General features: G+C 33.7%; 1 protein-coding gene across 2 annotated transcripts in view; it reads right to left on the bottom strand.

Annotated features, from left to right (window-relative positions):
- Positions 1-10,271, bottom strand: part of LOC145269853 (ATP-dependent RNA helicase DDX19A-like) — a 51,207-nt gene extending 40,936 nt beyond the window's left edge. The window contains exons 1-2 of one of the 2 annotated variants that reach the window (XM_080125581.1): positions 10,188-10,271; positions 323-379 (exon numbers count right to left, since the gene is read on the bottom strand). In XM_080125581.1, coding sequence (XP_079981707.1) covers positions 323-379; positions 10,188-10,256 — 126 coding nt within the window. In that variant the 5' untranslated portion in view covers positions 10,257-10,271. The remainder of the gene's footprint in view (positions 1-322; positions 380-10,187) is intronic. The other variant, XM_080125582.1, reaches the window with a different exon arrangement.
- Positions 10,272-12,192: the final 1,921 nt, after the last annotated feature.

Genomic DNA, 12,192 nt, shown 5'->3' with positions numbered 1-12,192 from the left:
ATTTTAACATATTCTAAAAAAGAAAAAAAAAATTTTTAACATATTCTAAAAAAAAATTTTTTAACATATTCTAAAAACAAAAAATTTTTAACATATTCTAAAAAAAAAAAAAAAAAAAAAAAAAAAAAAACATGGCGACTTCCTGGCTTCTCTCTTGCCTGTTATAAAATTTGCTTTTCTTATAAAAAAAAAAAAAAATTATCAATTTATGCGATTTTTAGAATATGACATCTTTGTTCCATGATGGATAGGTACATCAGAAAGATTTGTCTTTTTTTAAAGTCAAATTCTAAACAATGACCTAAACGCAAACAACACTTACTCTTTTTGCGAGACCTTCTTCCTGGGCATTTACTTGCTCAGACCAATCGGACATTTTCTGTTCAAACAAAAACAAAAAGACATAAGTGTTGCAAAATACACACCATGCATTCTTAAAACTCGCATTGAAATTTTGTCAAAAAAAAAAAAAAAAAAAAAGAAATGCTATTTTTTAAAATATGCAAATTTCTAATATTCACTATTGATCAAGAAGCCAGCATCTTCAGACAAGTGATGAAGAGAAGACAAAATGGCACAGAACTGGTTTAGTTGTTTTGTTTTATGGCATATCAACCCTTTTTCAAGTTATATTACCCCTCTCCATGTTCGTAATCCGTCAAGCACGTTAAATGTATATACACCATGAACCGAAGGTCACGAGGCATCCATTTTTTGTTTAAAAATTAAAATATTTTAAAATGTTTCTTTTCAAAATATACAAAGTATTCACTATCAGTCTTTTTGGGCAATAAAATTTTTAACAAAGGAGTTACCACATAGCAAGGTGAAAAGCCCCTCAAGGATAATGAAAACTGAAAATGAATGGAATGAGCAAAATTTGTTGGGAAGTGCTGGTGGTCAAGTGGTCAACGACATGGACTGACGACTTCAGTGTCTCAAGTTCGAATATAGATTGTGCCACAAAAATCACTTTCACTTAGAATGTTGGCCAACGTTCATGTGGTCTGTCCTGTAAATACCCAATGTCTTTCTAGAAAGAATTCTGACAAGAAAAATATCAGGGAAACCAATGCCAACAATCAAATCTTCAGATTCATACGATATGATGAACAAAATTTGTTTTATGGCGTATCAACCCTTTTTAAATTATTTAATGTGGAATTCAGTCATTTTGAAAAATATTTTGCTGCTTGAAATTCCAAACATTTATTCATGGCGTTTGGTTGGATTTTGTTTTGTACAAGAAAATTGCTTCTTTTTTTTTTACTTTGCAGAACATGATTGAGTTTTACAAAGAGAAAGGAAACAAAATTAATGTTTGGTGCATTTTAGGCCAACTAGTTTCTATGTTTCTTTATATCTTCAAATATTTTTCCATGACGTTTGAGTTGATTTTGTAGAAGAAAATTGTTTTTTTTTTTTAGAACTTGCAAAACATGATTGAGTTTGTCAAAGAGAAAGTGGAAAAAAACTCAATAAATCAATGTTTGATGCATTTTAGATAAAAAAAACAGACATCTTCAGAAAGTCACAACTAGCAAGCAACCTAAACAAACTGGGGGTATTCGACCATCACTATATCTGCTGGCAAAGTTTATCTCCAACAGTACAGTTTGCACTCACTGCAAGATCCACTGCCTCCAAAAATCTCTCCTTGCAAGGCACCTTTGTTGGTTTAGCCACGTCCTTAGTCAACATCCAGGTGACTTCATCTGTGATGTCATTGATTCAGCATCACCACCATGCTGGGAAAACAGGACGCTGAATTGGCTCTGAGCACTCACCTGTAAGGGGTTCGTCGTTGGAACAACAAATGACTTGGACTCATAACAGAAGCAGCGTTAGATCGCCATACCTGGTAAGTCAAAGTTTGGAATGTGGTGAACTTGTTAGAAAGAGCCAGCCCAACCGACCCAAGGTGAATACCGTAACCATGACCTGATCAGGGGAGACGACAATTACTTATAATGATGGTTTCTGAGAAGCACTTGATGATATTGGATCTGAAGACGACCATGTTGTAGTCTGCATGGAAGAAGTTCTGCAGTAATGTGTTCACAAATGTTAATCTCTTGGGTAGAAACTCTGTTCATGGAAATTTTGTTTGATATTAAACATGCAAATGATGAAAGTTGTAAAAAAATGAGTTCTTGCTGTGAATATCTTACTCAAAGGAACCTAACTTATAAGTTTTGCCTAACAGGGAAGTTAGGGGAGTTGAACAACAGAGTATCTGTTGACATTACATTTAAACTTGTACAGTTTAGTAGTCAGGGAAGCAGGTAAGAGGGAAGGAATTCCAAAGTCTAGTAGTCTGAGGGAAGAAACTAGTAGAAGGCTTTCTGGCATCTAGGGACGTCAATAGTGAAGGGGTTGGACTTTGCTGCTTATCAGGTTAAGTCAGAAATATGCATATCAAGGACGCACAAGTGCTACGAGTTCATCAGAGCACATTCCATCGAAGTACTTGCAAAACGAGCATCTTAAATGATTGCAGTTTATTTTACGCATATTTTAGCACCATGATTTCTACGTGTATATAAAAGGCAGTGTTTGTTTGCGTGTCCATTTCCCGTGGACACCAAAACGACTGGACAAAACTAAGCTTAAATTGGCAGTTTAAAGGCTCCAAAATCACTTTCAAATATCAAAATAAAAGCCGGTTTTCGGCTATTTTTTTTGCACGCATTCTAATTTTATTTTAATAATGATAGTCATCATGACGATTTTTCTATGAATGTGCAAACCTGAAAGGGATTTTGAAGCTTTTAAACTGCTGAATCTAAAGAAATTTCTGTCTGAAATAAAGATCCTTAAGCATTTTATGTATTTCTTCATTTGTAAAATATATTTTCCTAATTTTACATATTAATTTAAGTGACAGTTCAGAAAAATACAATATATTTCCTAATAAAAATAAGATATATAATTTTACATATTAATTTAAGTGACAGTTCAGAAAAATACAATATATTTCCTAATAAGATATATAATTTTACATATTAATTTAAGTGACAATTCAGAATGGTTAACATAGCCCCCTCCTCCTACCTCCATGTTAAGAATTGTATTCTAAATAATAGCAGTATTAGTTCATTACTGACAGTTACTGGAATATTATTTATTGTGAGAAATTCCATATACAGTAGCCATCTTTCTTTTTGTTCAGCCGCCCACGCATTAGTAGACCGCCATCATTGGTTTAAATTTGAATGTGTCACGTGATTTGCTTGACACGCTTTTTGTATCAGGTTTCTTTTTTCAGTCTACACAGAAACTTGGCATCGGGATAGACTCAAATCCAGCAACTCCCACTGGGAGCTAAGACAATCGTGAACACCAAACAGTTGGTGAACGAGGGACCCATCTCTACAAGCAGAGACAACTTATCGTGCTAAATCTATCCAAATTAAGGATGGCATTCAAGAACTGTTCTTCATGTATATTTACCAAATATTGGATCTTATCTCAATTCATCTTGAGTCCTAAGTGGCTCACATTATGCCTAATTATAGGCGGCAACATTCCTGCCGAGTTTACCATGAACATTCATGGATCCTTCCGAGGAACAACGAACTAACATTCCGACAATAGGAATTCATATTAAAAAGGCAAATCAGGCCAGCGTTTTGCAAACGGACAAAACCAGAACCAAATAAACTTTCATTGCTGTTACTTGTGAATAAATTTTGAGTTTGAAAAAAGTATGGCTTTTGTATTCGTGGATTCTTTTGCTTCTACCGGGAGGAAATTGGGATGTGAGAATTTCTTACATTATTAAGCTATTCTTAACAAAAGCAATTGTCAAATCGTAAGGGTAGTCGGGGGTTATTCTGTTATGCATTAACATTTTTATTATTATTACTGTTAAATATTGTTACTATTTTTAGTTATAATACTATTTTAATTTTACTATTTTTAGTTATAATATATTTTAATTTTACTATTTTTAGTTATATATTTTAATTTTACTATTTTTAGTTATAATATATTTTAATTTTACTATTTTTAGTTATAATATATTTTAATTTTACTATTTTTAGTTATAATATATTTTGATTTAAAAATTTTTAGTTATACGATTTTAATTTTAAAATTTTTAGTTATAATACGATTTTAATTTTAAAATTTTTAGTTATAATACGATTTTAATTTTAAAATTTTTAGTTATAATACGATTTTAATTTCAAATTTTTTAGTTATAATACGATTTTAATTTCAAAATTTTTAGTTATACGATTTTAATTTTAAAATTTTTAGTTATAATACGATTTTAATTTTAAATTTTTTAGTTATAATATGATTTTAATTTTAAAATTTTTAGTTATAATACGATTTTAATTTTAAAATTTTTAGCTATAATACGATTTTAATTTTAAAATTTTTAGTTATAATACGACTTTAATTTTAAAATTTTTAGTTATAATACGATTTTAATTTTAAAATTTTTAGTTATAATACGATTTTAATTTTAAAATTTTTAGTTATAATACGATTTTAATTTTAAAATTTTTAGTTATAATACTATATTGATTTTAAAATTTTTAGTTATAATACGATTTTAATTTTAAAATTTTTAGTTATAATACTATTTTAATTTTAAAATTTTTAGTTATAATACTATTTTAATTTTCTAGATTTTTTTCTTCCCTTTTTTGGGTCCTGGATATGACCTTAAACTATATCTGATGGTGAATCCCCAGCTTGCGGGCTTTGGGAAGTGTGGAGCCACCCTTTAATTGCCATTACTCCCAGGTCCACTCCGACCCGGAGTGGTAGTACCTGTTAGGGTTTCAACTATGGGTTAAATAGAAACTGACTTGAAAAAAAAAAAAAACATATTCTATTAAAAAATTGTTCTTCAAAATCACTGGATTCACCATTAAATAACCTGAAAAGGGTTGATATGCCATAAAACAAAAACAACCGACTTTTTTGTTTTGACTTATTATTTGTAGTAGTAGTGGTATTCTTTGTCACAGACTATTTGACCAAGATGGGCATCGAAACAGTTCCTCGCCCTCCTTATAGCCCAAACCTTGCTCCCTGTGACTATTGGTTATTCCTTAAGCTCAAAGAAAACCTTAGAGACTGTCGTTATGAGACAACTTAGGAGATGAAAGAGGCTGTGATGAGGGTCACTGACACGCTCACACAAGACGCCTTCCATGGGGTCTTCCAGAAGTTGGTGGAACAATACAAGTGCATTGCAGTCGGAGGAGATTACTTCCAAGGGGAGTCAAGTTTCAGGTGTGTACTATCAATAAAAGTGCCCGTACAAAAATGCCTGGAAACTTATTGAAGTCACCTTGTATGTATTTCTGGTTTTAACTATATACTGCATTAACGCCATACATGCGTCTATTTATTAAATAAAAAGAAAAAGTTCCTTATTTTTTTAACCTTGGATTGGCATTGGCTCGTGTTGTTAGTCGTTCTTTTACAAATGGCCGAACACTTTTCATTTGAATACTAGTAGTTAATTTGTCCTGTTCTAAAAACAAAAGACAACACGACAAACTACTTGTCATTTCATTATCAATAGGATTGAGTCATTGTACGATTGAATTGGACATAAAAAAACACGAGTCACTCTCTTGTATTCAGTATGAACACATCACAGATTTATTGTTAGACAACAACGCAATATATTCAAATTAGCCAACAATTTTGACATTTATTAAAAAAAAAATACAATTGTAGCTTTACGTTTTGCTTTCTATTAATGGACGTGGAAGAGGAAGCTGCAGACCAGACAATCCTGTGGCACAATCTTTGTGAGCATTATGCAGCAGTCAGAATCATTCAACAGTGTGTGTGTATATATATATATATATATATATATATATATATAGCCCCTGTCCCATTGACGAAATGTTGCGTCCCTCTGCCTGTTTTGCAAGTATTTTAATGGTGGATGCTCTGATGAACTACAAGCACTTGTACCCCCTCGACGAAAATACCCCCGAAAAACAACAAAGTTCTACTCCTACACAGTTGAGATCCCTAGATGCAAGAAAGCCTTTTACTTCAATAGCTTCTCCCCCGGAACTGCAAGACTTTGGTATTCTCTTCCAGTTTCCTGCTTCCCCAACTGTACTGACATGCAGAAGTTCAAGTGTAATGTGAACAGACATCTTGCTGCTCAACTCCCTACATAATACCCCTGCAACTTAGGTCCCTGATAGTAGCCCCCTACATCAAAGTGGCAATATGCCTTGTTTGGGGTGAAAATGTAATAAAAAAAAATGTTTTTTTTAAATATATATAGGGATACCCGACACTGCCCGGGATTAAATGAGGATCAACAAACATTCCACACTTTCAATACTTTTATTGCAAATGAAATCGGTAAAATTGCCCATTTTTCAATCCAATCGATTGCCTGTTCTATTAGAGGATTCAGCAAGGTGCACGGATGACCATGTCCACAATACATTGCCCCTGTCTTATCAAAGAACCTACTGTTGATTTTATACAGCAGGTCCTTCTGCTTGTGCAGCAATAAAACTTTTAAAATGCACTTGTGATGTAAGGCTATTAAGATTGTTAACTTTGGTCAATATCCTTCTTTGAATCGGATTTTTTCCGATTATCGATTTTTGATACTTATCGGGGCATTCCAATACAAAACCTATTTAAAAACACTATTAAACACAAAGTACATTTGTGTAAAATATTTTAAAACCGGTCCAGCTGTTTCAGAGTTCATAGGAAATGAACTCACAAAGTGCCTTTTAAATATAAGCAGATATTTTTTTTATTACCATTTTATCTGCTTAGTTACACATGTTTCGGTTACTGAATCATGTGTAGCTAAGCAGAGAAAACGGTAATAAAAAATTATATTTAAATATTTCCTCTGCAATAGTATTGAGCACTCTCTTCATGTTTTTACTAATTACCATTTTGGTGCTAATGCAGAGAGTGATCCATGCTATTTTTTAAATCATATTTCCAAGTTTAATTAAAGTTTTATGATATGTTTTTTTTTATTCAATTGTAAGGTTAAAGTACAGAATAGGTACAAAACACCCTCCCCTCCCCATGTTTACATCATCAACGCTCTGACCCCCATCTGGCATCAATTGAAATGGATGACTCTTGTCTCGGGGAGGCTCCATGTTTTGACAAGCTTCTGGGCTTGACCTTTACTCCTGACCTGAAATGGAACACATACATCAAGTCTGTTGCCAAGATCGCTGGAAAAATGGTAGGATCCTTCTACCACTCCAGAAGATATCTCATTGCTGATGCAATTCTCTATCTATATAAAAGCTAAATATGCCCATGGATGGAGTACTGCTGCTATATCTGGGCAGGAGCTGCTAAAAACAGCCTATCCTGCCTTGACAGAATACAAAATAGGCTTTATGGCTTAGTGGGGGATGCCCTTTTCTCTTCCCTGCAACATCTCTCCCACAGGAGAGATGTTGCAAGCCTGTCTTTGTTTTATCGTTATTTCCATGGCAGGTGCTCGTCTGAACTCCAATACCTGGCCTCTCCCCTCGTCAATCTTTCACGAAAAATACCTGTCTAGCTGAAACCACTGTCATTAATTTCCCCCCCACTCTTTATCTATGCCTAAATCAAAACATAGATTCTATGAACAAAGCTTCTTTCTTAGAACTCTGTTCCATTTGCCTGTTTCTCATCTGACTATAACTTGGATGTTTTCAAGTCCAACAAACAAATTCCTGATGAACCGGCGGAACCGCCCCCTTAAGTAAGACACTTTATCAAATCTCAACACTAACGTACTGTACACGCAATAACCCTTATCCCCGGGTGGCTTCCGGGCCTTGATAATTGGTGACCACCTTGTCAAAAAAAAATAAATAAATAAATAAAAATATCCGGAAGGCATTGAAACCAAAAAATGTTTTGGGAGCCAAGTTTTGGCTCTTTTGGCTGTTTTTGGCCTAAATGGGAAACAAGATGGCCACCAGCAAAACAATAGTGATTACGTTGGCTACTGAATGCCTTCAAATATGAATAACTGCGTGTTTGCACAAAAAATAAATGCGATATTCGTTTTCAGCGTACCCGAAAACCAGGATAGGTCGACAAATTAAAGGTGAATGACGAGGAGTCGATAAACTAAAAAAAATACAATTTTTTTAATTTACAGAATTTAATTCCAAATGTTCATTTATAATATTGTTCTATATCGTATATTGAGCTTTTTTATCTGATTGGGATTGTCTTATAAATATTGATGCTAATATTTATATGGGCTTTAGTTTTACAAGCTGGAATTATTGAAAATTTTCAGTGTAAAAAAGGAGACGCACATTTCAAAAAGTGGAAGATCCGATTGAAAATAACGGTTTTCGCCATCACACGTGGGATTTGAACAAAAACACAAATTGGTTACAGAAGAAAATGACTTTGTTTTTCTTTTTTTTTTTTTTTTACAAGGGTGTCACCACTTATCAAGGCCCAGAGGCCACTCGAGGATAAGGGTTAATAGGTATACATTAGTCATTGTGATTTTAGCATAGTAAACAGTGGGAATTTTGAAACTTGGATTACTTAGGGGGACGATTCAATTAGAACTTGTTCACATTGGACTTTTTCTTTTTTTTTTTTTTTTTCATAGGTATCAACTCATTATCAAGGCCAAGAGGCAGCTCAAGGATAAGGGTTAAAGAGTGTACAGTAGAAATTGGACAATATAATAATCATTAGTAATGAAAATTTGTTAAATTTGATAACTTATATGGAACGGCTCATCAAGAACTTATTTACGGTAGTCAGCCGGAAAGCAGGAAAACGGAAGACAATTCCACAGGCGTGCAGAGTTCTAATAGTTCTAGTTTCTTTAAAATATAATAGATGCATAAAAATAGGCGACACGAAGTCGACAAATCAATGTTAGATTAAAAGAAAAATCGCAGTAAGCTAAATTTTTTGCATGATAAAATAAAAATGTTGGACGGACCTGAACGAGAATCAGCCCCAGCCCCATAATTTTTATATTATGTTTTAGTATGTTGTATAGTTTACGAGGTTGAAGGTTTTTATTCCGAAAGCCATTCTTAATATGTGAAGGTTGGGACGTAAAAAAATATCAACTGCAGAATACCAGTTAAAATTAGGGGGGGGGCAGGTCAGCCAAATGTTGTTTCACGGTTTCGAATTTGTTTAAAAAAAAAAAAAACGGTGCGTATTGTGGCGCGCTATTTTTTTTTTTTTTTTTAATAATATTTACACGTTGAATTCAATTTTTGCGATATTTTCGTTAATTAAACTGTTAGTTGAAAGTACAGAATAGTTACAAAACGCCTTCCCCATGTTAAGAATGGTTCTCTATATATATTTTTTGAAAGATGAAAATCTGACACTTTGCTGCGGACTTCGTGTCGCCTATTTTCTCGTACCGTCTATTTTGACATATTGCAAATCGGTGTGCGCGTAGAGGAAGGGCGGATGTTTTATTTATTTGGTACTCATGCACTTATTGATCCGTGCTGCAATAATAACATTATTTAAAAAGCCATTCTTAACATGGGGAGGGGAAGGTGTTTTGTACCTATTCTGTACTTTAACCTTACAATTCAATAAATAAAAAAATATATATATAAAACTTTAATTAAACTTGGAAATACGATTTTAAAAAATTAGAACGGATCAGTAAGCGCATTTACGCCACACACACACACACACACACACACACACATATATATATATTATATTATATACACACATATATATATTATATACATACACCCAAGAAAACACTAGACTTCAGGAAATCCTTATGTCAGTAAAAACAAAATCCTTATCTTGACAGTTTATTATTATTATATATATATGTGTGTGCGTGTGTGTGTGTGTGTGTGTGTGTGTGTGTGTGAACAGGAGAAAAAAGATACAGACATATATATAGAGAGAGATAGATAATTTTGTGTAAGTGCACTATAACGATTAATGGGAGTTTTTTTTTTTTTTAATAATTTCATTTATGTAAAACTTTTAACAAATTAACATATTAAAACAAGACAAAAAAAAAATATTTCCAACGGACAAAATTTTTAAATAGTGCAAGCAAATACGTTGCTATAAGTCGTTAATTATGAACGCTGCAAGAAAGAAAATAAATTTTGTTTCACATAAAGGAGGAAATAATAAAAAAGAAAAGTTTTGAAAAGAAAAGAAAAAAGAAGACGAAATCAACTCACGTTTCGTTTGTTCGCTTGTGGTGAATACCGGAAGCGGAAGTGTCGACCAACGGACAAAATGGTTGTCATCCCGCAGCAAATAAATGATCAAACTTTAAAAAATCATTTGGTAATTAAATTTGATGATTCCAGATGTTTTTTTCGTGTAGAAATTATTTTACATTTTTTTTCTTTAAAGACTGTTTTTTCTAGAACAATTAAACTTTTTTTTTCAAAATGAATTCTATTATTTGTAACAGGATTCAGTCGGTTTCCCCTTTTTTCAAAACACTCACAACAAACACTCGTCTAACTACAACAACAGCCAACAATTTCTCCCACTCTCTATTTGTGGTAAAATCTTAGCTCAAATTCCATTAACAAAATTCCTTCCCTAGAACTGCCCGCCTGTGAAACTCTGTACTGCAGGGTTGCCTTCCAGCTGACTACAACATGGTCGTCTTCTAGTCCAATGTAAACAAGTTTTTTGTTGCGCTGTCTTCTTGAATAATCAAATTCTACCCAATTTCCTCCACTAACAATCACTACACAGAATGCAATGAACTGATTATCATATGTTTATCAGAAGAAAAATATATTGAAATTCATTTAACTGGGTAAGAAATTTCTTTCTTACAAATCTCAATTTCCTCCCTGCAGAAGCAAATGAATTCCACAAACAAAAGCCATACCTTTAAACTCAAAATTTATTCACAATGTAACAGCAATGAAAGTTCTTTGGTTCTGGTAAATCCTTTTGCAAACGGTGGCCTGATTTACTACCATATGCATGGAGCCTTTAGTTCGAATTCCTATTGTCGGAATGTTAGTTCGTTGTTCCTTTGGAAGGATCCATGATGATCATGAAGAACCCGGCGGGAATGATGGCGCTTATAATCAGGCAAAATGTGAGCCCCTTGGGATTCAAGAAGAAATGAAATAAGATCCAATATTTGGATAATAACATGCCGAACACTTGTAGAATGTCATCCTGGATCTGAATAGGTCCAGCAAAATAAGTTGTCTCTGCTAGTAGAAATATGTCCTTCGTTCACCTACTGTTTGGTGTCCATGAAGGAATTGTCTTGGCTCCCTAGTGAGGGAACCGCTGGTTTGAGTCTGTATCGTTCCATGTTCTTTCTCGGACTGAAAAATAAACGCATTAATACAAAAAAAGCTAGGGTTTCAAATCCTGAGCTCGGATGTGTCTAACTGATGAGCCCAAATGAGGGCGAAACTCAAGTCTTGGACTCCCGGTTCATTGACTGTCATGGCTCTTGTGGGCTGCGACGTTGTTTGGCTGTGGAATTTATTATATATAATCTCTCAGATTCTGAAAATCCTATCATAAATTACTTGCTTGGTTAGCATTGCTGGATGGCATCATCCTTTCGAGTTAAAACTCCTACTTGTGAGACATCGACTTGGGGTTATTAGCTGGTTGGATGACCGCGTTCCTTGTTGAGACAAAGTAGGTTCATTTCACAGTCAGATTTCAGCGCAGTTTGCTTGATCTGTGTTGGTTAATAGAAATTCTTGTGTGCGAGGCGTTTGCTCAGTTGGTAAAGTGCTTGCCTCATATCAGGAGGCTCGGGTTCAAATCCTAAGTTCGGATGTGTCTAACCGATGAGCCCAAATGAGAGCGAAACTCGAGTCTTGGACTTCCAGTTCGTTGACTATCTTGGCTCTTGTGGGCTGCGACATTGTTTGGCGTTGGAATTTATTCTATATATATAAGAACAACTAGTTAATAAAACATGTTAAAAAACACTTTGAAAAAGAGTTAAAAACATATTTAATTTTAAAAAGGAAGCACAAAATAAGTGGATAGTTCTTAATCCAGGGAGTTTCGAAGAAATACTTTCCTTCTCCACAGAGGGTAGGATTTAGCAAAATGCGGGATCGGATTTTGCTTGCAAAAGTATTTGATGAAACTACAAGTAAGTCATAGATCTTACTTGATAACAAAAAGTGAAGCAGAGGGAATAGGGTGAATAAAAAAGTGATTTCACGTGAATGGATAGTC

Source organism: Euprymna scolopes, chromosome 45, assembly GCF_053919585.1.
Source record: "Euprymna scolopes isolate OS-2025 chromosome 45, ASM5391958v1, whole genome shotgun sequence".
NCBI lineage: Eukaryota > Metazoa > Mollusca > Cephalopoda > Sepiida > Sepiolidae > Euprymna > Euprymna scolopes.
Note: the sequence above shows the minus strand (reverse complement) of the source record. Positions and strands in the feature narration are given on the sequence as shown.